This window comes from Corylus avellana, chromosome 7 (genome assembly GCF_965113065.1).
Source record: "Corylus avellana chromosome 7, dhCorAvel1.hap1.2, whole genome shotgun sequence".
NCBI classification, from domain to species: Eukaryota; Viridiplantae; Streptophyta; class Magnoliopsida; order Fagales; family Betulaceae; genus Corylus; species Corylus avellana.
The window spans coordinates 24385471-24411444 of record NC_142496.1 but is presented as its reverse complement, the minus strand read 5'-3'; the positions used below and the strand labels follow the sequence as shown (position 1 = coordinate 24411444).

Genomic DNA, 25974 nt, shown 5'->3' with positions numbered 1-25974 from the left:
TTTATACCTACTAATCATGAAAACAACTCATTTATACCACAATTATTTATATAGAACTCAATATTTGCTTGAAATTTGTGAAATTGTTGCCCTCTTTATATGGGTGCTGTTTGGCATTGGACAGTTACTATTTAGTGACATGAAACTGTATCAGAATTTGATTGAGGTAGAAAAAAAGTAAGAATATTTGGTATGAAAAAGTAAAAAAATTTGTTTTGTAGTAATTTTTTTTTTAAAAAAAAATTTGAATAATAAAAAAAAATAATTAATATAATGTAAAAAGTAAGAATGTTGAAAGTTGAATTTTGTATGAATAGCAACCAGCCATTTCCAAACGGAGCTAGGTTAAATGTATATTTATGCTATGAGTAATCGCATCATTTCAATATATTCATTGGGTTTCTAAATCTGACTCTCAACTTTATAAGTTTTTCAAAGTTTTCATTTGACCAGTCATTCTAAAATGTCTAAAATTGTTATGCAGCATCGACATTTTTGTCACCTGAGTTTAACAAACATATTTTTTTTTATTTTATTAAAAAAATTAACATTAAAAAAAAAAACAAAATCCATACAAAAAGAGTGATGGATTTGATATAAGATGATAGCATAAAGATAGCCTTTTTTATTAAATATTATGGATTTGATATAAGATAATATTTATTTTGATAACAAAATTATCAAAATAAATATTATGGCCTTTTTTATTATTGTTTGAGTATATTGTTAATATGTATTAGAGTCGTTTAACAAATGAGCTATTTAATTGTGAATCAAAATATTCAAAATCACACTTATTGAATAGAAGATATATTCAAAACTACAGCTCGGGATACCATTAATTCGAATCTCTTTTTTTATTATTTTTTTTTTCTTGTGAACATATATATATATATTGTACCATAAATGGAACAATTGGTTCTTAAACAGGTATAGGAAAACCCTAGCCTATCAAACCAAACGCACCCTTAGGGGAAAAATTTTCCTGAAATTTAGGTCCTAATAATCCCACGCTTTCGACCCACTTAAGCTCATGTAATCTTAAACTTTCCCAAACAAGTCAAAGTGGCTGACTCAATCATAGTAAACAACACTCCACTACTCACCACACACGTACTCACTCCCACACTACTCTCAGTACTTCCCAACCCACCTAACTTAACCCGCCAGAAAAATAAGAATTATTTTACATTGGCTTCTGGTTCAAGGAAACTTCGAGCACGCTTCATATAACACAACCCGCCCGCCACACCCCCTTCCCAGACCACAACTTTGTTTGACCAAACCAAAACTCGTAGTCGCAGTCCAAAGCCCTCTCTCTTTCGCTCTGATCCAAAATCTTATCATTTAGAATTCAGTTCTCTATATTCTGAGATCCCAATTCTCGTTGTCTTTGATTAATCTAGAATACCCAAGGGAATCGACGTGTCTTTTTAGGTTTTTGTTTCGAGGAATCGATGAAGGTGAAACCGGAGTCGTGTTTGGGGGACGACGTGTGGCCGCCGGGGTTTCGTTTCCACCCTACTGACGAGGAGTTGGTCCTGTACTATCTTAAGAGGAAGATCTGTGGGAAGAAACTCAAACTCGATATCATCCGAGAGACCGACGTATACAAGTGGGAGCCCGAGGAATTGCCAGGTATTCATTTTATTTTCCTCTTTGCTCTTTTATCTTGAGTTTCCTGGAACGTTGACATGGTTTCTTTTGGAATTGGGTTGTTATTCATTTTATTTTCCTCTTTGTTCTTTTATCCTGAGTTTCCTGGAACGTTGACCTGGTTTCTTTTGGAATTGGGTTGTTTTTGCTTTTTGTGTGATTGGATCGTGTGGATTGTTGGGATTAGGTGAAACTTATGTTTTGTTTGTGTTTTGCTTTTTGTGTGCGTCTTGGATCAGTTTGGTGCGTTTGGACTGTATGAATTAATGGGGTTCAGGTCAAAATTTTGTGTGGTTTGATTGATTGGGTTTGAAATTTGAGTCGGGTTTAAGTCAAATCTAGAATTGAACTGGGTTTGTTTGGACTTCGCTTTTGTGTAATATTGGGATCCTTGCTTAGGGTTTATTTGGGTCTGAGTTGAAGTTTGGTTTTGTTTGGGTTTGGTTGGAACTTGTGTTGGCTTTTTAGTCTTGGTTGAACATGATATGTTGTTTGTCTGGATTGGTTAGCAAATATGTATATATAATTTTTTTTATATTAACTTTTTGTTTCAGTTAGGACTTTTGTTTGGTTTCTCCACATCTGTGGTTGGTGTTGTTTGGCATATGCATTCAATTGGTTTTGCTAGTCTAGAATTTATTTAGATGCGAGACTTTATCATAAAATAAGCTATTACAGATTTATACCTGATTAACTCAATTTAACGACGGTGTTACTGTTTTCAGTCTTAACTATTGCTAACTACTGTTTACAATTCCTCTAGAGGGAATATAAACAGGTTTTAGCACACTTTAAGAATCCCCCAAATGGTGAACCAGAGCTGGCAATTGCGCTCAAAAATTGAGTTAAGCTCTTCTGGCTGAATCGGACTCGGTGGAATTTTTATTAGCAGAGGGTTAGTTGGGGTTTAATGAAGTTTATATGGTTGTATTGTTTTGCAGCTGTGTGTAACATTTTTAGTTGATTGTTAGGATTGGCATCTAAAGGAATTTATTGATTAAAATTGTCTTGGGGTTTCTCTTACCATAAGCAATATGTTTTTTTTTCTTCTTTCTAACAATTGTTTAGGGTACAAGTGAAGCTTACTGTTTGGTTCATTTTTTGGTGTACTGAATTATTGGCTTCTTTATTTTTTTTAATTAATCTATATTCAGGGTTGATCTATTATTTTGGGTTATCTATGTAGTCAGTTTAAGGGAATCAGTGTTGAAGTTTACAGATTTGCAACTATCTTGCAGTTTGTTTTGTTCTCATCTGTTACTCTTGATTCTTGTAAGTTTGAGAAGGAAGCGAGCTTTGTTGGGTTTAACTACTTTTAGGTTTGATTCAAAGGTTGGGTGATTGAATTTTGTTTTTTTGATTGAATTTGCAGCACAATCTATACTTAAAACTGGAGATAGGCAATGGTTCTTTTTCAGTCCAAGAGATAGGAAGTACCCTAATGGAGGAAGGTCAAATAGGGCAACCAGAAATGGGTATTGGAAAGCAACAGGAAAGGATCGTTTCATTGCATGCAACTCTCGGACAGTTGGAGTGAAGAAGACCCTGGTTTTCTATAGAGGGCGAGCACCTAGTGGGGAACGCACTGACTGGGTGATGCACGAATATACTGTAGATGAGGAGGAGCTTAAGAGATGCCAGAATGTACAGGTATTGCCTCAAGTAACCTAATTTTGATTACTTTCTATTCTTTGGCTTTTGTTAACCGAAATTGGATGCTTTCTGTATTTCAGGAGTACTATGCACTCTACAAGGTCTACAAAAAAAGTGGACCTGGTCCTAAAAATGGCGAGCAATACGGGGCACCATTTAAAGAAGAAGAGTGGGTTGATGATGAATGTCCAGATTTTAACAACTCTACTGATAGGAATATCTCGGTAACGCAACTCATTGAGGTTACTTCTATCACTGATGTGAGAGTCAATGGTCAAGTCCCGTCTACATTAGATGAATTTGAGGAGTTCATGAGGCGAATTGCAGATGAGCCTGTGCTCCACCAGCCACAAATCAATGATTCTGCTCACATCCAGTCTCAGGTTGGCAATCTACCGTTATTTTCTTTGTCTATGATCTGTCTTTGCTGTAGGTTCTTTCTTCCCAGTATTCTTTCTATTTTTCTTCCCCTTCTGAAATGATTAAACAAATATTTATTCAGAAGTTGATATCGGTGCTTGTTATTATTGTTGTATGCTGACATCCCAACTGTTCATAACGGACTTAAGTGCAGCTTATTTTTCTGAATTAAGGGTCTAAGTTGTACATTTATCTGGGCAGCCTATGTGTTGATTGTTGTATAGGCAGGAATACCTGTGTCACAACTTTTTATACTGTGGTATTATTTATTATCTCCTCCTATGGAGAGACCCTCCTAGACTAGTTTTGGAACTAGAAATTGGGTGTTTGTTGTATTTTGCTTTTATATTTCATTCTTGTATGGTTGTTTGTATTATGTGGCCGATGGTCTTTGTAAGTGACATCTCCCAGGAGTGCTGGGTTAGGTCACAGGTTCTATTATGTGTGAGTTGAATAATTGGTTTTGATTGTGTTAACTAATGTATTATTTTATAATTTCATCATATAGGTTGGCGAGGAAGAAACACAAAGTACTATGGTGGATCCATCCTCCAAGGAAGTTATCACTACTGAACCTATGAGAGTGCTGGACCCAAGGGGTCAGCTGTATGATGTGCAGACCAGCTTTGGCTATACACAGTCAGCTACTTCCCAATTGCAATTGTGTGAGACACCTGAGATTACATCTGCCCCCAATCTTCATAAACCTGAACCCTTCATAATACAAGAAGAGGACTTTCTGGAAATCGATGATCTCATTGGTCCTGAACCTAGTTTTTCAGACAATGACAGACCTGTGGAGAACTTGCAGTTTGAGGAGAGTGATGGATTAAGTGAGTTTGAGTTGTACCATGATGCTGCCATGTTTATTCGTGACATGGGGCCAATAAGTCAGGCTAGTGCAGATCCATATATGAATATCCTTGAGAATAATACAAACCAGTTTGATTATCAATTGCAACCCAATCTAGATGGTGCTGGTCAGATTGACAATCAGCTGTGGACACATGATATAAGAAGCAACATCCATACTTCAGCAGAATCAAATCCGGGTGCTTTTTCTCTACCTCCCTCAGGTAATTAAACATGCAGAGATTCAGTGCCCATGCTTTTGCTTGGCTATCACTTTTGCCTTTCTTACTGAGCTGTCTTTGATTTGGACAAAAGTTGCTGGCTTCACCCGCCCATCCACACGCAGCTCTTGTTTGGATGGATGGTTTTGGTTGACATGCCAATCTACACATGGCAAGAAACTGATGTGAAAATGGGAAGCCAGCTCTCAAGGGCTCTTCCGAACAAGTATTCCTGTTGTCGTCATAAGTATTGTTTGGAATTAATGAGTTGAACATATTATCTTCTGATTAATTTCTCTTACTTTCCCTCCCTTTGGGGAAAAAAAATAATTCAAGTTTAAGCCTGTTTTGAAAGATCTGTATATGTTATGCTATTGACATTTGTTAATATTTGTCGCTTCTGGTCATGTTTAGGTGTTGTATATGAATCTGCAAATTTTCCTGCCCAAGAAAATCAAAATCAAAATGGTAATGAGGCCGGTGGTGCTGCGGGTCGGTTCTCTTCTGCTCTGTGGTCATTTGTGGAGTCAATACCCACTACTCCTGCATCAGCTGCAGAGAACGTTTTGGTGAATCGGGCATTTGAGCGAATGTCTAGCTTCAGTCGGCTGAGAATGAATGTTACAAGCACAACAGTTTCAGTTTCTGCTCGCAATAGTACTGAAACTATAAGGAGGGCAGGTAGAAGTAAGGGATTCTTGGTTATTTCTGTTATTGGAGTGCTCTGTGCTCTCTTGTGGGCGCTGATTGGAACTGTGAGACCATGGGGGACACGCATATCCTCATGAATATAAGAATGGGAAGTTTTCTGCTATATTTGTCCTGGCCATTGCTGGAATTAGTAGAATGCTCAACACATTGTGAAAATAAGGATTTCATATTCCTATGTGAATTTTGAATGTAAAGGGTGGGTTTTAGTAGCAATGTCCAGAAGGAAATATATCTATAGTTTTTGCTTATAATATCAAAAGGAAGTATACCTAGAAGTGAATTGCAGGCTGCTGTCTTCTTGGCTCAAAAAAATTAAATTTATTTCTTATCCATAGTTAGAAGCTCCAGCTCCGAAATTCATTGTTAATACTCACCAACACTCTAGTATCTACTTAGATATTTAGTTTCTTAGATTTTCAAGAAATTCATATAGATCTTTTATCACCTGCATTCGTATATGAAGACATTAGATATGCTGATAGTTAGCCTCATGGAAGAGTAAAGTGAGGATTGAGTCTTGATTAAGCACTTCGTATAATTTAGGTTGAAAGCAAAAAATTCATTTGTGTAATAATATTTTTGCCTTTTTGGGATCATCTTGAAGGCCTTGTTTGATCAAATAATTATTCAGTACATGAGATCATCTTGAAGGTCCTGCTCTCGACACCTTTGCTGTTAAAAAAAAGAAAGAAAAAATTAAATTTACGAAGTTGGTGTTAGCAAATGCAATCTTAGAGCTCAACAAATTCCCTCTCGCACTGTAAATTGGACCGGTGAAATTAATGCATATTTACAGAAATCATTTCATTTTACGAGTACGTGACTTAAAAAAAAAAATATAAACTAAAGTGACGTAAACATGTTACGCCAATTGAAAACAACAAAATTAAGGAAAGCATTATAAAATTCCTGTTACTTTTTTCAAATATATATATATATATATATATATATATATATATATATATATATATATATATATCAGTTTTTAATTTAGTTAATTAAAGATTTGAATTTACGAAAATTTTAAATGAGTTTTGTCAAATTTTTGTTTCAAATAAATAATAAAAATAATATAAAAATATATAATTATGTCATTTTCATTCCTTTTTTTTTTTTTTTTTTTTCATAAAAAAAACATATGGGGTGACTTTATTGGGGTGGCTATGAATCATGATTCGTGAATGATCACGATCTCTTGGCGGGAGGTGGCCACTTTCGTCATCCCCTTATTTTATAGGGGTGGTTGCGAACTATCTCACTGTCAATTACTCTCAATCATGATTTATGGGTGATCACAATCTCTCTGTAGAAGGTGGCCACCTTCGTCAAAATGATAGCTCATGACCAAAAGTCTTGAGTTGGAATAAACAAAGTTTCTTCTCTTGATTAAGTGAGTACTTGGTTAAAATTGTTTTTTTATTTATTATTTTTTTAAAGAAAGTGTTTTACTGTTTTTATTTTGAGAAGAAAAAAAAAAAAAAAACAATTTTTAATAAATGGAACCTAACCATATATACAGTAAACACTATAAAAGGTGTGAAATTTAATATGAACCATAAAATTGATTCTCATTAATAATTACCATATTTTTTCAACGAATCCTAGAAAATAAAATTTGGATATACTTTTCATTTATTTTTTCAATTTCATTCCTCATAAAAATAAGCCTCATAACTAGAATAATATTTCGGTGAATTGGGATGCTGCGTTGGGAGAACGAACAGGAAATGTCGGCCTCGGTGCAATCATTCGGAATCATCAAGGAGAGGTGCTGGCTGCGAGGAGCCTAACACGGGTTGGTCTGCTTGAACCCGCTGCAGTTGAAGCGCTAGGAGCTCTAATGGCAATCCAGCTAGCACGGGATATGGGTTATTTGAGCATCATTCTAGAGGGGGATGCCAAGGTGGTCATTGAGGCGATGCTTTCAAATGAACCAGACTGGAGTAGAAGAGGTCACCTCATTGATGATATCCGGACTGCCCTTACGTCCTTTACTCAGTGGAAGATGGCATACGTTCAGAGGGATGCAAACAAGGCAGCACACAGGTTGGCAAGGATGGCAACGGCCCAGTCTATGGATAAAGTGTGGACCTTTGATTTTCCTGAATGTATACGTGAACTCTGTTTTTCGGGAGCTAAGTGCTCTGAGCATGTTTGATAAGTTTTTGAGAATGCAATATGACAAGCTATTTTAACAAAAAAAAAAAATTATTTCATATGATTAGTGTTATATATATATATATATATATATATATATAGATGATTGGTCTCAATTCATTTTTTGATCTTAAATCTTGAATTTTATATTAGTTTCAAAACTGACATTCTTATTTATTTAAATTAATAATAAAATATTAAAAACTTATAGTTATATATCTGGCATGATTTTTATTTTATTTTGTTGAGAAATTACTTCCAACAACCAATCACAATAAAAACAAAAATTACAAGGTATCCGTCAATCGATATTTGATACGGATACAACACACTTAATTCATGCCAACTTCTTTCTTAAGTGTAAAAAAAAAAAAAATTTTAAATCAAACAAATTATATTTTTTTTCAAATTTTTAGAATTTTAAAATTTTATTTATCAATATTTTTTTTTAAATGACACGAGAGAAATTCACCTTAAGTTGAATTTATGTTCCCCGTCAATATATATATTTTTTGCCAGGTTAATTAATTTAATTGGACAGATGTTAATTGGGACTTTTTTGTTGGACAGGGTCCAAAGCGAGAGCCATCATCTTCATCACTCTTCCCCCCTCTCTGTCTCTGTCTCTGTCTCTCTCTCTCTCTGTGCCTTCTCAAACAGACTAATAAAGCTTTTCAATCTCTAATTCATAGATACACAACTCGAATACCCACTGAACTTATATATATGTTTATATATATTTGTTAGTAGCACCAGCGAAAGAAGAAGGAGGGAGGAGGAGGATGCTAAGGACGAAGAAGATGAAGCAGCAGCGCTTCACCTTCTTCTCCTTCTGCTGATTCATGGCCAATTCTCAACATCGCTGCGTTTTTGGTCCTCCCTCTCTCTCTGCTCCTCCCAATTCTGATTTTCATTTATTTGTGTTGTTTATATTTTAAGAATTTGTCGCTTATGCTGAGTTTGGTTGCCGAGAAATCGCCGGAAAATGAAACAAATCGGGATCTTGGAATCTTAATACAGCGATTAAATTCAAAAAGATTGAAATTTTCAGTATTTTTTATACGGTTTCGATGGCAATCAAATGGGATTTTCTGAAGTTAAGGTTTTACGGGTTGTGACGATTGACTCGTTTGGTGGAATTTCTATTACAGTTGGCAATATACCATACGATGCCACTGAGGAGCAGCTTATAGAAATCTGCCGGGAGGTTGGTCCTGTTGTGTCTTTCAGGTCAGTTAGAAACCCTAGAGTTTCTTGTTTTGGATTTGAATTCCACAATTTTGTTGATCGCTTTGTGTGGGAGCTTCGTAGGAACGGTAATATTTAGTTATCAAACCTATCCAAAAAAAAAAAAGAGAAAAAAAAAAAAGGAATGGTAATATTTAGTTATCAATAAAACAAGGTGTTTTTTTATTTTTTATTTTATTTTTTATTATTATTATTTTTTAATTTGAATTTTCCCTGTGATGCAACTGAATTGTTGTAGGCGTAAATATAAATTCTTAGCATTCTTGTGCTTAAAACACTTGCATATGCAAGCACACAAAATGCACGTTTCTTTTGGAAGCATATTGGGATGCAAACTCACCTCTTCTGTTTTTCTCATTGGGCAATTTTTAAAGCTTTGGCATTGAAGAAAATTACGTGAATTTGGAAATTAATTTGATTTCAATATGCTTAAATTGTGCACAAGTTACTGTAATCTGGAAGTCTTATATGGTTATGTAACCAATTAAACTTTATGGGTGGGTTGAAAGAAAAGGAGACCTTTTTGGGAGGTTGGGGCCAGTACTAGATTAATGTTATGACCAGATGATTATGTACCAATTCAGTTGAAAACTTACAAGTTGCATCTATGTAATTTTTGGGACTTGTATGTACTTATGAGATATTAAGATAGTTTGGTTGTTTCTAAACGTACTTATGAGATATCAAAAGATGGTTTAGATGTTTCCTACAAGGAAGCAATTATAGATCATTATGAGTGATTGTATGTGGGCAGAGTTTGATTGAATGGCTTGGTGTATGTTGTGGTATGAGTTAGGTTGAAAGAGTTGGGAGTAAGAATCTTGCTTTAATGCCAATGACTGCTCTAGAATGTATGACATCTTAAAAATGAGCCACCTTCTTATATATAGAGATTCTGTGGTAGAAAATCAGCTGCTTGAGCTAATGAGCTCTTGCTCAAATGGCACGTTCTCTCTTTGTTAATAAATGGTGCAAGGTGTGGTCGTAGGTTTAAATCCATTGGTTGTGTGTTACTTAACATTAAAAGAAAAATATGCTGCTAGATGATTATGCCAAAATGATTTTTTCAAATTGGGGCAGCCGTGTTAGATGCTCTTATAGATGGGAATATTCTACGTCATGTTTCTCACTCCTGATCCTATTTTTTCTTAGTAATCCACATATTTATCTTAACATCCTCATCTTTACTATGCTTAGTTAATGGGCATGTTTTTCTCGAGATTGCCAACATATGGAACCATAAAGCATAGCTTGCCTTTCTCCTTCTAGTTAGGCGTTTTCTCTTGTATACTTCTTGTGTATCTGGGGGCACCTTCTACTTTTAATGATATATTGATAATTTATCCAAAAAAAAAGAGAGGGAAAAATCATATTTAGTTTCCTAGGTTTGAATTTAGTCCTTGAGATTCTAATTTCAAGAATATGGTCCTTAGGTTTTGCTCAGATTTTAAATAGGTCCCTCTATCACTTTTCCTTTAAAATGAGTGGTTTGTCATATGTCACGTATGTTTCAATTGACACGCCAACGTTCATATCAGCACCTAATATCAATGTCATATCATTAAGCGCTAAGTCATCCATTAAAAAAAAAAAAAAAAAAAACCAAAACAAAACAAAACAAAACCAAAGACCCAATTCCATAAACAAAAACCATATTCTTCGTCATCCTAATTTTCTAGATTTGTAGCGTTAGAGGAAGAACCATTAACTTTGACGCTAAGACCCTGACATGTTAAATGAGACACATGTAACAAATAGTTTTGTTAGAGGAATCAATTTAAAATTTGGGCAAAATCTGAGGATCTTATTCTTGGAATTGAAAACCCAAGAACTAAACCGAATCAGATAAAATCTTAGGGACTAAATATAATTCCCCCCTCCCCCCCCCCCCCCCAAAAAAAAGAAAAGAAAAAGAAAACAAGATAGCTTGTCTAACCTTGGCCTGAAGAGTGTATCATGTGTCTTGATGTATGAACATTGTGTGTTTTGATCTATCATTGATAACTAAGTACCTGGTTGGACTGAATAAATTTGTTTTTGACCTCAATCTTGTGGTAGTGTTGTAGTCATGGATATTGCAGCAATTCAATAGAACTGATATCCAGAAGCTTTATACCAAGCAGTTATTTTTTGTTTGATCTCTAATTATTGTGGTGTATTTCAATTTTTGATATGGTTTGCAACAAACAAACGTTAAAAGTAATTATTTGGTTTAACTTATCAAAAAAAATTATTTGGTTTATTCGTTAGGGATAAATCATGCCCTTAACTAAAATATGCTATTGTATCACTTGCTTTTATTTTATTTGCTTTTGCAAGGTAGTAATTGGTATGTTTAAAGTGTTTTGTCTCATTTTTCAGATTAGTTATTGATAGAGAAACTGGCAAACCAAAAGGTTATGGGTTCTGTGAGTATAAGGATGAAGAGACTGCATTAAGTGCTCGTCGTAATCTTCAGGGTTATGAGATCAATGGCCGGCAATTACGGGTTGATTTTGCAGAAAATGACAAAGGTGCTGAGAGGAATCGAGAACAGGTGAAATATGGAATGTAAAAATACTTTGCTAATTTATTCTCTTTCTTGTTTAATAATCTTAAGTCAGTGAATATTGCCTTTGCTTCTCTTGCAGGGCCGTGGGGGACCTGGACTTGCTGCTAATGTTGGTTAGTTTGTTCTCTCAACTTTTTATGCTTTCAGTTTTGACTTTTTTACATGAATAAAAACCTGAAATCATGTTTTTATTCCTTATGGACATATTAAAGACTCTCAAAAACAGTTAGCTGGCCCAGCGATTCATGGAGAATCTGTTCACCATCAGCCAATCGGTCTCCATATAGCTATAACCGCAGCAGCTGTCATGGCAGGAGCTCTAGGTGGTGTTCAGGCTGGTACACAGTCAAATCAAAATGGTTTGCACAGTCAGTCAGCATTGGCCAACGATCCTTTAACTCTTCGTCTGGCCAAAATGTCTAGGAGCCAGCTGAATGAAATAATGTCTGAGCTGAAAGTAAGCATTTCAGTGAAGTTTATTTCACTTTTCTGGATAGGTTTTGAATCTTCATCTAATTTATTTATTTATTTATTTTAATTTATTTATTTATTATACATGTTACAATGACAGGTAATGTCTACACAAAACAAGGAACTAGCTCGCCAGCTATTGCTTGCAAGACCACAGTTGCCAAAAGCTGTTTTTCAGGTAACAAGACATTTTTCCCTCTTTCCGGGGATTGGAATCTGATTATCTTATTGCAATGGTTTAGGTAATTGCAATGGTCTTATATCACACTACTTTTCTTGTTAATACTCTTCAACCAAACGTACATGTGTGTGTGTGTGTGTATTTATATATTTAAAAATAGTAGCATCTTTCTCTACTTTATGCATGTCACTCTATGTATGTGTATTCATGTGACATGGGTTTCTTGTACAGCCAGCCCATCTTAAACTTCCTGCAATAAAATAGATGATATAGAATGTGTGTGTGTTTTTCTGTTTCCATTTTATAACAGGTCCCATCTTTTTTCCTTGTGGACATTTTTCCAATCTACTCCATTCCTATACTCTCTTCTGCAGCCTTACCATCATTGTCTTTGTGCACGTAATGGAAAGCCAAGAAACTGTCTATTTTTTAATCTTCTTCTCTATATTCAAGGGAGAAGTTGTTCCATTTAGGTTTGTGTTTCCTGTCTCTGAGGGGACTAGTTCCAAGAAATCTTGTTTTAGTACTAAATCTTGTTTTAGGACAAAAATGACATAATACTCAGCTGATTCCCAAAGCTTCAGAAAATATTTTTAAATTCTCAAAGCAAATGCATTATATGTAAGTGGATGATTGATTTCACCTCTTGCAATCCAGTACCTCATCAGTATTTGAGCATCTCTTAAGATCTCCAGTCCTCTGTGTGAAATCTCAGGACAATAAAAAATGCCCTGAACACAGCCCTCTGTGACCCAGTAGAACATATAATTTTTTATTTTAGGAGGTGTTTCGTAAGTTTCAATCCCTTAGTCAGACAATATCCTCATCTTTGTTTCTTATCAAAAAGTCGAGCAAAGACTCATTTCATGTATTGTGTACACATGCTGAGCTTTGACAATTTTAAGAATGCAGGACGCTGGTTTTCTTTTATTTCAATTTCTGGTAATTAAGTAGATGAATGCTATTTGCCTGATCCAACTTTGGGATCCCATGCTTTCCCTTTTTATGGAAACCCAAGGGTTAATCTATCCATACCTATTCTACCTCTGTTTCTGGTCTGATATGTTATTCATTATTTTTTAAATTTAAACTTATTTTTTAAAATTCTTTTTTTGCAGGCACAGATAATGCTTGGAATGGTGACCCCACAAGTGGTTGGTTTTATTACTTTTAACTTTTGTGCCATTACCTGCTCAGCCCTTGTAGCTGTGTCACGAGAAGTCTTTTTTTATTTTTATTTTTTAATTTTTTATTCTGAAACTTTGCAGTTGCAGATGCCCAATATTCGGCAGGCTTCAGGTCATCCCACGCAGCCTCCATTGCGTGATAGCCAGCAGGGTCAGCCACCAGCAGTTCAAACTCTTCCTGGGCTACCCCCTCTTGCACAGAACAAGATGCAGTCTGGGTTGATGCCCAAAGTGCAAGAAAATCAAGCGTCTACAGTGCCTCAAAATCCTTTGGTTCTGAACCAATTTTCTTCAGCCCCACAACCTCGAATTCAGCTTCCACAACACTTGAACAACCATATTATACAACAGGCCTCAGTTCTCGGCCAGTCTGCAGTTTCAACACTTCCTCTCGTATTACCCATATCTTTGAGCAGTTTGTCCTCTAGACCACAAATACAGGGGGCAAATTCCTCTTCTCTGAACCAGCAAATGCAGCCCCATTTGCTACAACGTTCCGGACAGGTTGGGGCTTCCAATTTAGGAAATAGCTTTCAGATGGTTAATCCAAATACTACAGCACAGTCTTCTATTTTATCTCATCCTCCCTTATCAGATGCAGGCTTTCAGGTGACAAACTTTGCTAGTGTCTTTGATGTCTCGTTGTTGTTTTTATTTTTTTTTTTGAAATAAAAATTTCTCCAGAGGCAGAAATGAATTAGGCTAGAGGTACAAAGTGTTTGTTTAGCTCCTATGTTTTCTAGGAAGATTATTCCCGCTTTCCTCACCAGGATGTCTAGCTTGAATGAGAAATAGGGGAGAGAGAACAAAGCAATCAAGCACATAGGTGGATAAAATGTGTTAGTTGAACGGAAGTATTACGGGCCCCCGCGGCGCCCCCCCCCCACCCCCCGCGGCGCCCCCTCTCCCCTTAATAGAGTTGTGTTCTTGTATCTAACTTCATTCCTTAATTATAACAGGCTGGCCCCTCAATATCATCAGGTATTCCACAGGCAATTAACAAGGATGATGATAGATCTACGCAAGTCCCAGACAGTGGAACTCGGGCCCAGAGAAGTAAGGCATATATAAATACGGCGTCAGGAAGCATGGTTCAAGATTCTTTAGAATCAATTAATCGCCCTCCAAAGCTGATGAAATTGGATGATGGAAGGGGCTCCTCTTTCCCAGCAAGGGGTTTGAATGCGTCCAATACCACTGGATCTGGACTGTCCCAAGTTTTTGGAGTCGGCCCATTGCCTGTAAATCTAGTCCCGAAAGCAGAAGCTGAGAAACAAAATTCTCAGGTAAGGAGTCCCTGTTGGCATGTCAATTGTTTCCAACCATTTTTTTTTTTTTTTTTTGATGAATGAGAGATTTATAAAACCAACAAACTAAACTCTTTACAGTATCTTTGAGCGATCAGGTTGTTTTTCATGCATTTGCTAGTTGGTTCTTCCAACTGGAAACTGTTGTGTCAATTTTTTTCTTGTTCAGTGCGGGGTTGATTTATATTATTATTAAGGATATGAAAATTGCTATTCCTGCCACATCTTTGTAAGGCGTGAAGATTTTTATATTGTATTTCTGTCATCTGATAATGGTTTTTTCTCAGTTTGGTGAAATGTTAGTCTTTATTTGAACATCTTTAACATTATAGTGGTGATATAAAGTGTTAAAAGCTTTTGGCAGCCCAGTGGTCCCTTGATTGAGGTTGAAACCTTTTTGCTTTAGTTTATCTTGTCAATTGTGTTCTGAATGTGTGTAAATGACAAGCAAGCAAGTCAGAACTGCCCACAATTTTTCTAGGGGGAGGGTGATTACTTTGGACCATGATTTTTTCAAGCACTAAACCCATGGTCAACCCTTAAGAGTTATCATTGACATCATCAACATAAAATGAGTAAGTTATAAGAGATTGATTTCTCAAAATTATTATATTGATATGAGCTAGTTCTACTGGAAGAAGTAATTTACCTGGCTCTGACCATCAATCTGGAAACAACGGAGATGGCTATGTTTGTGAACCTTGTGAACATTATTGCTCAATGTTCTCTCACCTTCTGATGCACTTGCCAACTTAGGAGTGATTTAGAATTTGTTTTTTATAGAAATAAATACCCCGACTATTACGGTGAGCTAGACGCTTATAATGTGAGATGATGTGCTCTCCCCTACTGATGCACTTGCCAATTTGGGAGTGATTTAGAAGATTTATTTTTTAGAAATAAACCCCCCGACTACTTATAAATAAATCCCCTGACTATTCTGGCGAGCTAGACACTTATAATGTGAGGAGATGGTGGAGTTGGTATGTTTTGAAGTCATGGATGGTGCTATCTAGCAATTTCATTTTTGGATGACCACTATCGAGTTATCATAGTATGTTCTATATAATGTATGGTGTAAATTGGATTACCATGCTTGCTTGAGTGTAAGTTGTAAGCTCTTTACTTTTCCCTGTTTGGTTAGTGCCTGGAGTTTGCCAGAAGCCATTTTGGATTATGTTTTTACAAAGGATTTCATGTTACTTGATAGGGGCTTTTTGGGGGGAGGGCATGGGATGAGGGTTATCTAGTTTCCATTCTAAAGGGTATCTCAATGATTTGGAGGTGGTGTGATGGTCAATGGTTTCTCAGAAAATATGGCACTATAAGGTTCTATATTGGAGGATTGCTAGAGTCAACCCAATCCTGTTGTCCCGAAGGCTGAGTTAAGTTGATTGTGGATTGATTGAAATGGTGAATTATTGGGATTCTGTAAATGGTTGAGGATGATATGACATTTGAAAAAAAGTTGTTCATATTGGAGGTTGTTTGCAGAAGTGGATTGGCTATTTATTTGTTTCTTCTTCTTCTTCTCATTAGAAACAAATAAATAGGACAATCAAAATCCCAGATATCTTTTTTTTTCTAAAAAAAAAGAACTGTCTCATTAGAAAGCACAGAAGGGCGCAATCCAAGTAGACAAGAAGTAAACAAGAAAAATATGTAATTAAGGAGAAAGAGAAGAACACAAATCCAGAAATTCTGTAAAACTAGAAAAGCGATGACTATTGTATACCTCTATCGAAACACAAAGAGAGTGTGGTTTAATGGTGTTAGGTAACCAAGATGATATTTTTTAGCATATGCTTCTTGTTGGTAATATTGCATATCCTAGTAAGTACTTATATATTTTCCTATGTATAGGACAGTCTTTTTATATTTATTAGGGTAAAATAACTGAGAGAGTATGCTGATTTTGCTCGTTTACATTCGTACCTCATGGTTCCAATTGCAACAATCAAACCCAAAAACTTCGACAAATATACCAATTGATCATCAGTGTTGACGTTGTTTAATGAAATTGAAATGTAACTTGGTCACATGGTAGTCACATAACAATTTAGTAAGAATGTTCTACCCTTTTTTTTCTTTTTAATTTTTTTAATTTCCTACAGCATGTCGATTACACACCGAAGGTTGGTAAGAACTAGGGGACAATGCCCCTCTAACCTAAGTGGGCCTATTGTGAGATCTTTGATTACATGCCACTCAGAAAAACCAAGTGCCTTTCATTCCATATGCTCATAAATATTCTGAAAAGCATGTGGATGTAGTCTTCATTTACAAGGGATAGGCAACATCTGCTCATCACATGCTGACAGACAGTATAACAATTTCCTACCTGATGGAAAAATCAAGAACCTTGTCTATCAAAACAGGGTGTAGTTTTCCATTTTAGTTGCTTTTGCGTCATAGTTCTGCTATTTGATTTATTCAGCTTTTTGGAAGGCCTGTTGTAAGATTTCTCCTTGCCTTTTCGTGAGCCTATGTTTAGTAGACTTCCGTTCGCAGCACAGGAAATTGAGCCTAATACAGTTCAATCAAAATTCATTGTGATAGTTTCTCGAGTGTTGGATTGTGTTATTAGATGGTGGTCTCAAGACCTCTTTCCCCTTCCATGCCCTGTTCAGAGCTAGTCATGATGTCATCATGACTTAGAAACTATTTTCTGATTTGATGGCCTGCTAGTCATATTGTTGGATCCAGCTCTTTTTCAATTGGAAGGTCTGAAAATCATAGTATCATACAATATGCCTTTCTGGTAAATTATGCCATATCACAGTACCAACTGTCTGTCAGACCACAGATATTCACGGTATTGCCTCTACACTTGCACAGAATGACAATGTGTGAACCGTCTGCAGTATTGTGACGTTTTTGTTCCTTTTAGCCTTTTATACATAAAGAATCAATAACATTCCAATTGTAAAGGAGACATTTAATTTTTTCTGCTATTCTGATGATTTTATCAGAAATTACAAATTATTTGACAATAGAGTTGATTTTATATCATGTTGGCCAAAAAGCTGCTCTTCTGGTTTCTGACATACTTGTATTGTTGGTTTTTATACCTCAGTTTCAGCTTCCAGCTGAGGTGGAGTCTGTTTTACTGCAACAAGTGTTGAACCTAACACCAGAGCAGTTGAGTTCATTGCCTCCGGAACAGCAACAACAAGTCATTCAACTCCAACAGGTTCTTCGGCGAGATCAGATTCAGCCATCTTAGGGGATGGAGTGAACATGACCGGGTCATCACTGCAGCAAACTTGTCTTGGCACTTGGCAGTGCAGGCTCAGTTATTTTGCTTGCATGAAGGACAAGAGCCTGCTATTGATTTAATCAGGTTCTGATTGCTTGTATAATTATTGATCTCACGGATCCGGCATGGGTCCAAAATGTGAGCCTGCATTCATGTAATGTTTATGAGCTTGTGATTAACATGCCTGAAAGCAATAGTTAGAAGATGAGAAAAAAGTTTTGTTTAATCTTCTTCTTGTCATTGATTTTACATTCTTGTACGCATGCTTTCATTTGCTTTTGATTCACTTTTTCATTGCTTCATTTGATTTTCCTTTTGAGACCAATTAACATTGTCCTCTGCCCAAGACCATATAAAACAAGCTAAGCTTGTTGGGTTAGGTTTTCTATTGTATCATCAATATTTATGCTCCCATACTATTGAAGTTGCTTTTTACCTTGTCCCATGCCTCTTTTTTTTTTTTTTTGGTAATTTTCCTTATGCTTGGATTAGACAATCGATGTTCAGCTAACATGAAATAATAAAGTTCACTGTAATCCCTGCCAGATCAGCCTTTTGACAAAGGAGCCAAATCTAAGTTGAGAATCCTATTTACTTTTTGCGCACATTTGGGCTGTGGAAGATGGGTTGTCGGGTTGAAGCAGTTGCCTTTTCCTATGCTGATGTGGATTGTGAGAGGGACCTCATGAGGCCCCTTTTGGTTGAGCATGGCAAGTTACCCGGGCAAGGGAGCCCCTGCTCGGGTTAGAAGCTCCTCTCCCATACGATTTTTCCTGCCCCTACATTTTGTTCTGTAGGTACTTGAGAAATATGCCAATCCTGTAAATTTATTTTTAAGTTCATAACATCAAGTTCTTCACTATTAATAATTTCATTTTGGTTAGACATTTGAGATATAGAGGACAAATCCCTAAAGAGAGAATCCATTGAGATATGTCTTACTAGATTCTAGACAATCAGATAGGTTAAGGTTTTCTTGAGGAAACACAACCAGGACCACCCTACAGACCTCCTTTGGTTACCAAATGGGCTGACCAACAGTTTAGTGGCTTGCCAACACGAGACCTTCTTACACCTAGGGTTTTGAATCTAAGAAAGAAAAATAGTTTAGAATGAAAGAATAACAATATTATCTTCCAAGAACATGGCCCTTATACTTTCTGACTCCAGAAAACTTACTTGAAATACTTGATCTTTATTGGTGGAGGATAAAGTTGATCATACAATACTTGAAAGATTACTACGAAAAGGAAAAGGATTTTTGGAAATACTACAAAGGAGAAAGATTGAGACAAGGTTTGAAGGCTTTACATTTGCTCATTTTATAATTGCAAAAAGTGCTGGCTGATAATTGAGCTCAAGTGACTAGCAGTAAATTGAACAGTAAAAATTCTTTTGACAATTGTTCTGAAAAGTAGATTCCAAAATAATTGTTTGAAAACTGGAGATTCGTTATTTCCATAATTGTTGGTAGTGGCTTTTTACCCATAATTGCTTCTCGTTGCATCTAAATTCAAATGATGATAAATCTTCTAAGGAGAATCATAATTGTAAGTTATAATCTTCATATGGGTTCTGGTAGTCTTGAAATAACTGGGCATTTGGAGAAACTGTTGTGGCCATGATGGTATCTTCATCTCCTGACAATTGTGAAATGAAGTAATTTTTTCACACAATATGCATATCATAAAAAAAAGATATCTATGAAAATTCATAATTATGTGCCAAAACTAATTTATTAGCAACATGATACCAATTTGATGTAACAAAATAACTTTAGGATCCCAAAGAAATAGAAAATAGCAGAGAAAATTTACTATCATGAGATTGGGTACAAAGAGTAGCAGAAAAAAACCTATAACCATATATTCTTCTCTCTCTCTCTCTCTCAAGCGAATCCTCACCATTAAGCACCGCTAGCCATCTCATCTAGGAAGAAAAATGCTAAACCTCTTGCTACAAGAGCTGCCTCCAAAATGCTTCCCTTGTGTGTTTGAGTGTAGCATCTCAAAGTGTCAACTTCAGTGAGGGACAAATTGTAGGGCCTCGGCCCATAGAGGCATTCGAAGACGCTCACTGCTCTGCCAGTAGTTGATGGTGGTGAAAAATTAGTGTGATACATAGTATTTTTTTTTTTATATATTTTTTATTTTATTTTAATTGAATAAGTAAAGGACTACAAGGGAGGATCATTTCCACTTTTGACCTGAAAGGAAGAGAGATGTGTGATATATAACATTACTCGTCCAAGTATCTCACTATACTGATATGACAAAACCGATTCATAATTGAATTCTTTTTTTTTACAAGGATCGATCAAAGGATGAATTGACATTGCCGCTTCAGTCTAGTGAAATAGTAATGAGATATTGGTGTGATATCATTACTCATCCGTTTGAACAATGATATATACTACACTAATATCTTACAAGTATTTCACTATATTGATGTGACAGTGCTAATCCACAATTAATTTTTTTTTAACAATGACTCATTTAAGGGTGAATTGACACTGTCATGTCAGCATAGTAAGATAGTGGTATAATATATAACATTATTCATCTATTTGAGTAATTCTATATGCCGTATCAATATTACACAAGCACCCTATATACTATGCGGATGTAACAGTGCCAAGAAATGATTTAAGGGTGAATTAACACTACCACGTTAATAGAATATTTGTTAGGTATTATATGATACATAGCAATGTTACTTTGATTGGAAATCTCGTGGGACAATCAAGCCCCTGAATAGTTCTCATGATAGACCCAGAATATCATTTTCGGTGTCCAATACAAATACCGTAGGAAAAGTGGAAAACCCTCATGAAAAAAGTGAAAAGAAGAAGGGGAACTCACCAAACCCCATGCAACATCTTCCCACCCTACTCGCGCCTACCAACCCCAGGCGTGACTATGAGTGTTGTTGACGTGGTGATGGTGGTTGGTGACATTTTTTGGGGGTTGGTGCATCCTTTTCCCTTCCCTTCCCTTCCCTTCCACCTTCTTGCAAAAGTCGCCATTGACAGTCTCACCAGATACCCTTGCTTTGTAAGATATTGGAAAAAAAAAATCTAGTCAAAGGATTGTTTCTTCGATGAAAAGATATAATATAATTTCTTAATTAAATGATGCTTATAATGAGCGTCTTGCTGTGTTAGAAGCTTTCAACGCGTGAAGCAAGACAAATTAAGAAAATGTGAAGCAACGGTAAGCATATATAAAAATGTGAAGCAACGGTATATATATATATATATATATATATATATATATATATATATATATATATATATATATATTTGATCTAATTAAGAAAGTGCTCACCGGCAAATCTGGTAAATTATAGGGTTTTCTCAATGATATTAAAACTAATCAAGCGATTTCTAATTCCAATCTTGTCGTTGAAAACCTGATGGTTGAAGGATGTTTAATGTTGTTTTTGGCTTTTTAATTACGATTATGTGTCTGGGAAAAAGGGTTGTCTTTTTCTTAAGGATAATTAATGAGGAAGTAATACTAATTTGCAAGTATAAATCCCATGGCAATAGAGGAATGCTAAAAAGAAAACTCATATATATATATATATATATATATATATATATATTATGTTTTTATAAGATTAATGTTACTTTTAAAATTATAATTGGATAAAAATTTAATAGTAATTTATAATAAATTCAATGTTGAATTTAAAAAAATAGCTTTCTTCTTTCTCTCTAAGGGTAATTTGGAAATTTAAGCTCGATACTCGCAGCCCGCCAATGCACAGGTTTCGAAAGGTCAGTGTGTGCGTCTCCAAGCGGTTAAGTTTCGGAGCAGCCTATGCACCCACAAAATTATATATACACACACCCGCTTAGAAGCGTTACTCCGATTAATATTTATCTAAGAGGAATTTCACAAATTCCACGTCAGATGAGTAATATTATTATTTTATTTTACTTTAATGTGTGTTTTATTTCCCTCTCTTGGCCTTTCAGCCTTCAACCTCCGTTAGTCGCTCCTGCGTGTGTTTTTTTTTCTCTGTATCTCATGCTATCATGCGCACCCCTTCCTCTCCCTCTTTTTCCTGCACTTTCTCGGCAACCAAACAGCACGTTAAGCCTTCGCATTTCTCTTTCCGAGTTTAGTCTGTTCTGAAGATTGAGCTCGGGAGGGTCTTGATTTTCGAGAATTACTGTGCAATTATTCTCGTAGACGAACGCTTTGTGGAATAGGAGAATTTTGCGGCCATGGAGGCGACGTGTGGTGCAGCGCTGCAATTATCTACGCTAATAACCGGTTCGCAGCCGAATGTGGCGCTGGTGGCGTTGAATCAGAGAGGCTGGAAAGAATATATGACAAAGAGATATGATTTTCGGCTGAACAGCGGGTGCACGCGCCAGAGACGGTTCGATTTTGGACTACTTTCACACTCTTGTAATCATTCACACGGTATACATATATTTCCGTGCCATCAAAATGCATTCAGCTTTGCTATTTATGCAATAGTTTAGATTGACGTTTTTTTAAAATTTTTGTTCTTTTCCTTTTTCCCTTATGGTAGCTTTTTGATGCGTTTTTGTGATTTCTAGGACTTGTTTTTGAAGTTGAGACAAGCAGTGAGTCTAGCTTGATGCATTTGTGCAACTGATTTTTTCAATATTAAAATTTTGACGTTTTGAAATTCAGAATTTATTGTGAAATTTTTTGAAAAAATTTCGTTCAATTTTATATGTACAAGGAGATGTAATCTAAGAAATGATTGAAAATATTTGATTTATTCTTTCCTCAAAAATGTATGATGAGATATATCTTGCGGAAAAGATAGCAAGCCTGAAAATTTGAAATTTAATTCTGCACTTACTAGCTATTGTTTGATTTCAAATCCTTATTAAATTTAATAAAATTTTGTATATATGAAGTAATTCATGCTAGGATCAAGTTCAATGGTGTTTTTGCATGTGTGTGTGTGTTTTTTTCTTCCCCTTTCTTGTCATTGATTTCTATGATCGTATTGTATGTATTTTGTACTGCAGTACTGGAATCTGAAAACTCTTATGCTTCTTTCGACGAGGACTGGTTGTTAAAGGTAAAATAAAGATTCATTATACAATCTAAATCCCATATAGATCTGCAATATGTAAAGTAGTTTGAGGCTCTTAGCTTTTGGCTAATGTTACTCTACTGATTGGCTTCTGATGTAACTGCAGAACAAGGCACAGGAGGTCACTTCATACTTAAATGGGCGCTCTATATTTCTTGTTGGTTAGTTCCTCTTTTGAATTCCATCATTGAGATAGCAATACTAGCTATTCTTGTAATTGAATTCTATGGAGCCTGGTATTCAGGAATGATGGGCTCTGGAAAAACAACAGTGGGCCGGATCTTGTCAGAAGCATTAGGGTATTCTTTTACAGACAGGTTAGCGATTTCACTATCTATGTATGTTTTTATGGAAAAAAAGGGTTAGGAACATGGTTCCCAGATCATCTGGTGGATCATGAATCTTGTGGATCATGAAACAGCTCAAAGAACAAATACATATTGTTTGGTAGGATTCACCGTTTTATTACTCAGATTTCCCATTGAGGACGCCTCTGGGCTGATTCTTACTAGCTTTGTCTCAGTAATCATACTGCAATGTCAGGGAGGGGTATGAGTGGTGTATTTGACAGGAGTATGATATTGGATTCAGTAGAGTATTGTTATGCTATTGTGATTTGCGAGCTTTTCATTAAGGGAGCTGTATGTTGTTTGTGGGGAACAGTGACAGATCTGTTGAACTGGCTATGGGTGGAACTTCTGTGGCTCAAATCTTTGAACAGTGTGGTGAGGGCTTCTTCAGAGATCACGAGGTTAGTTGGAACACAGTACATCTTTATGAACTTCCAAAACTTCTCAGTTTATTGTTGTTGTCGTCATCATCATCATGCTGTTCGTGATGTACCATTTTTACCAAAGCTACAATTTTTTTTTTTTTCCTGAGCAACTACAAACCAAAAATACCAAGTTTTCCTTTTGTTTAGGATCTCTCAATTTTAATTTACATACCCCTTTCCTTGAGCATCATATTTCTTTATTATCAGGATTCAATATCCATATTTGCTTGCGTATCATACTGTGGGATCTTCACATATTGGACAGCTTCTAAATATGAAATATTGAGTAAGAATAAAAGTTTAAGAATTAAATAGTATTTAACCATCTGCTGTGTGTTTGCCCTAGATATGAGATAAAAAAGGCACTTTATGATAATATATTACTCAGAGCTTTGTGGTAAAACGATTTCAAACCCAGATGACTTAATGACTGCAACTAGGCTCTTAACGACTTGGTTTGCACCTATTGAATTTAGAAGTGGTTTCTGCATTTCCTGAGTCTCCTATATAGTTCTGAGCAGAAAATGAAAACGTCAAACTTATTTCAAATGAAGTCATGAGATCTATAAAGGGGCACATGGAAAATGTGAAATGCATTGGCTTTAGATCATCTGGGACTTGGATAATAGGTTAATATTTAAAGCTTCGTACAGTTGGAGGGGCCTCTGTAAATAGATATTAAGAAAAATCATTTTCCAATACTATATCTATAGTAAAGGCCATTAATGCCGCTACTACTAATTTGAATGGCACATCACTATTTTTAGTCAATAATGTTGCTTAAGTACATAATTGTAGTCGACGATTCTGTATTGTTCAAATTTTTTTTCTGTTTAAGAAAAGAGATTTTTTTTTTTAACAGAGTGAGGCATTGCGGAAATTGTCTTTAGTGCCCAGGCAAATTGTTTCCACTGGAGGTGGTGCAGTGGTTCGCCCTATCAACTGGTATACTGGGGCTGTGGATATTGAATTTTGCCACCTTCTCTTATTATGTATAATCTTAATTTATATTTCAATTGTATTTAAGAGCTCTGTGATTGTTTTCTATTTTAAGGAAATACATGAGGCAGGGGATCACCGTCTTTTTAGATGTACCTCTTGATGCCTTGGCAAGGAGGATTGCTGCAGTGGGAACTGATTCTCGCCCTCTCTTGAATTTCGATTCAGGAGATGCTTACACAAAGGTGGATATCACTAATATGGACACCCTTTCACTAGATTCCGATTTTAGACTTGGTTTAACAAAAGGTTCGAATATGTGACATCCTTAACTTCCCTGCAGGCTTTTGTTGGACTGTTTACCCTTACCAAGAAGAGATCCGAGGCATATGCCGATGCTGATGTTACAGTTTCTCTTCTAGGTATGTCTTCTCTTATCCACGCTAAACCCTATACGTCTACCTTCTTTTTCTTGTCATTCAGTTAAATGTTGGAGAACATGGTTGCATCTGTCACTTCCAGGGACATGGATCCTTGGAGTGGCTCTAAAAGACCTGCTCTCATGTTTGTGATGCAATTAGATTTATAATGCACAGATGGAAATAATTGTGAGATGTAATGTAAGCTAGCGTTGGGACACATGATATAGATGAATGTTAAATGGAAGGTGTTAAAGATTTGACTGAATCCTTATATTTCAGTATATTCCACTCGGTCGATTATGCGTAAAATCATAAATGTTGAAGAAAATTGAAACGTTTCACTTTTCAGATCTTGCAGCCAACCTGCGTCTTGAAGATGTGTCTGATATCACGCCAACTGTCATTGCAATTGAGGTCTCCCTTCATCCTATTCTGTGTAGCTTATTTCTGCTGTTATCCCATTGATATATTTCTTTACCTTGTCCTTGAATCTTGGCAGGTACTCTCACAAATTGAGAAATTTTTAGGGGGTAAAAGTGGCAGGGCCCTCCGATTGTATCCTTAACTAATCCAATGCCTTGGTTCTTGCTCCTCCATAGTTTATATGTATTACTAGCAATGCTTTTTTTTTTTTGGTAGCGTTGTTGCAATAAAATAAAAAAGTTAATTCTTTCCAGTTTATAAAAGCATTAATTCTACTCCCCAGTAAAAACAAAATTTAGAAGCGGACCTCTTGGTAGGGTTGTCTTATCCTATCTACAGATGAAATAAAGGTCTATCTATTACTAGCATTTCTTTCGGTGCTGAATTATAGCGCCTAAATTCAGAAATTACTGTAGGCACTGACCTCCGTGTTTAAAACAAGCATAGGAAACT

The 25974-nt window shown here is 35.9% G+C and overlaps 4 protein-coding genes across 6 annotated transcripts; all 4 read left to right on the top strand.

Annotated features, from left to right (window-relative positions):
- Positions 1-1226: 1226 nt before the first annotated feature.
- LOC132184146 (NAC domain-containing protein 17) lies at positions 1227-5788 on the top strand. The gene is made up of 5 exons (XM_059597659.2): positions 1227-1638; positions 3029-3306; positions 3390-3692; positions 4238-4805; positions 5217-5788. The coding sequence occupies exons 1-5, from the start codon at positions 1458-1460 to the stop codon at positions 5588-5590; spliced, it is 1704 nt and encodes a 567-aa protein (XP_059453642.1). The 5' UTR covers positions 1227-1457; the 3' UTR covers positions 5591-5788.
- A 182-nt stretch (positions 5789-5970) lies between these two features.
- Positions 5971-7671, top strand: LOC132184014 (uncharacterized). Its single transcript, XM_059597494.2, has 2 exons — positions 5971-5994; positions 7192-7671. Exons 1-2 carry the CDS (start codon positions 5971-5973, stop codon positions 7669-7671), a joined length of 504 nt encoding a protein of 167 aa, XP_059453477.2.
- A 555-nt stretch (positions 7672-8226) lies between these two features.
- Positions 8227-18770, top strand: CSTF64 (cleavage stimulating factor 64). 3 transcript variants are annotated; one of them, XR_015912796.1, is made up of 11 exons: positions 8227-8543; positions 8822-8900; positions 11280-11454; positions 11549-11582; positions 11682-11926; positions 12041-12118; positions 13240-13275; positions 13390-13917; positions 14268-14594; positions 17692-17958; positions 18426-18770. XR_015912796.1 is itself a non-coding variant. In XM_088518010.1 (10 exons), exons 1-10 carry the CDS (start codon positions 8513-8515, stop codon positions 17839-17841), a joined length of 1683 nt encoding a protein of 560 aa, XP_088374136.1. In that variant the 5' UTR covers positions 8227-8512; the 3' UTR covers positions 17842-18100. The 3 variants fall into 3 exon arrangements, 1 of the variants encoding a protein (XP_088374136.1); XR_015912795.1 differs by having other exon boundaries at positions 18421-18770; XM_088518010.1 differs by lacking the exon at positions 18426-18770 and having other exon boundaries at positions 17692-18100.
- A 3072-nt stretch (positions 18771-21842) lies between these two features.
- LOC132184593 (shikimate kinase 3, chloroplastic) lies at positions 21843-25886 on the top strand. The gene is made up of 10 exons (XM_059598283.2): positions 21843-22310; positions 22895-22947; positions 23069-23123; positions 23207-23279; positions 23626-23713; positions 24600-24682; positions 24792-24921; positions 25020-25098; positions 25448-25512; positions 25598-25886. The coding sequence occupies exons 1-10, from the start codon at positions 22109-22111 to the stop codon at positions 25661-25663; spliced, it is 894 nt and encodes a 297-aa protein (XP_059454266.2). The 5' UTR covers positions 21843-22108; the 3' UTR covers positions 25664-25886.
- The last annotated feature ends 88 nt before the right edge of the window (positions 25887-25974 follow it).

Excerpts from the sequence above, each read along its gene's own strand:
- LOC132184146 (XM_059597659.2), top strand. The coding sequence starts at position 1,458 with ATGAAGGTGAAACCGGAGTCGTGTTTGGGGGACGACGTGTGGCCGCCG. Across the intron at positions 1,639-3,028 it reads GGAGCCCGAGGAATTGCCAG|CACAATCTATACTTAAAACT; the intron begins GTATTCATTTTA and ends TTGAATTTGCAG. Across the intron at positions 3,307-3,389 it reads AGAGATGCCAGAATGTACAG|GAGTACTATGCACTCTACAA; the intron begins GTATTGCCTCAA and ends TCTGTATTTCAG.
- LOC132184014 (XM_059597494.2), top strand. The coding sequence starts at position 5,971 with ATGAAGACATTAGATATGCTGATA. Across the intron at positions 5,995-7,191 it reads AGACATTAGATATGCTGATA|AATAATATTTCGGTGAATTG; the intron begins GTTAGCCTCATG and ends CCTCATAACTAG.
- CSTF64 (XM_088518010.1), top strand. The coding sequence starts at position 8,513 with ATGGCCAATTCTCAACATCGCTGCGTTTTTG. Across the intron at positions 11,583-11,681 it reads TGGACTTGCTGCTAATGTTG|ACTCTCAAAAACAGTTAGCT; the intron begins GTTAGTTTGTTC and ends GACATATTAAAG. Across the intron at positions 13,918-14,267 it reads TATCAGATGCAGGCTTTCAG|GCTGGCCCCTCAATATCATC; the intron begins GTGACAAACTTT and ends TAATTATAACAG.
- LOC132184593 (XM_059598283.2), top strand. The coding sequence starts at position 22,109 with ATGGAGGCGACGTGTGGTGCAGCGCTGCAATTATCTACGCTAATAACC. Across the intron at positions 23,124-23,206 it reads GCGCTCTATATTTCTTGTTG|GAATGATGGGCTCTGGAAAA; the intron begins GTTAGTTCCTCT and ends CCTGGTATTCAG. Across the intron at positions 25,099-25,447 it reads TGTTACAGTTTCTCTTCTAG|ATCTTGCAGCCAACCTGCGT; the intron begins GTATGTCTTCTC and ends TTCACTTTTCAG.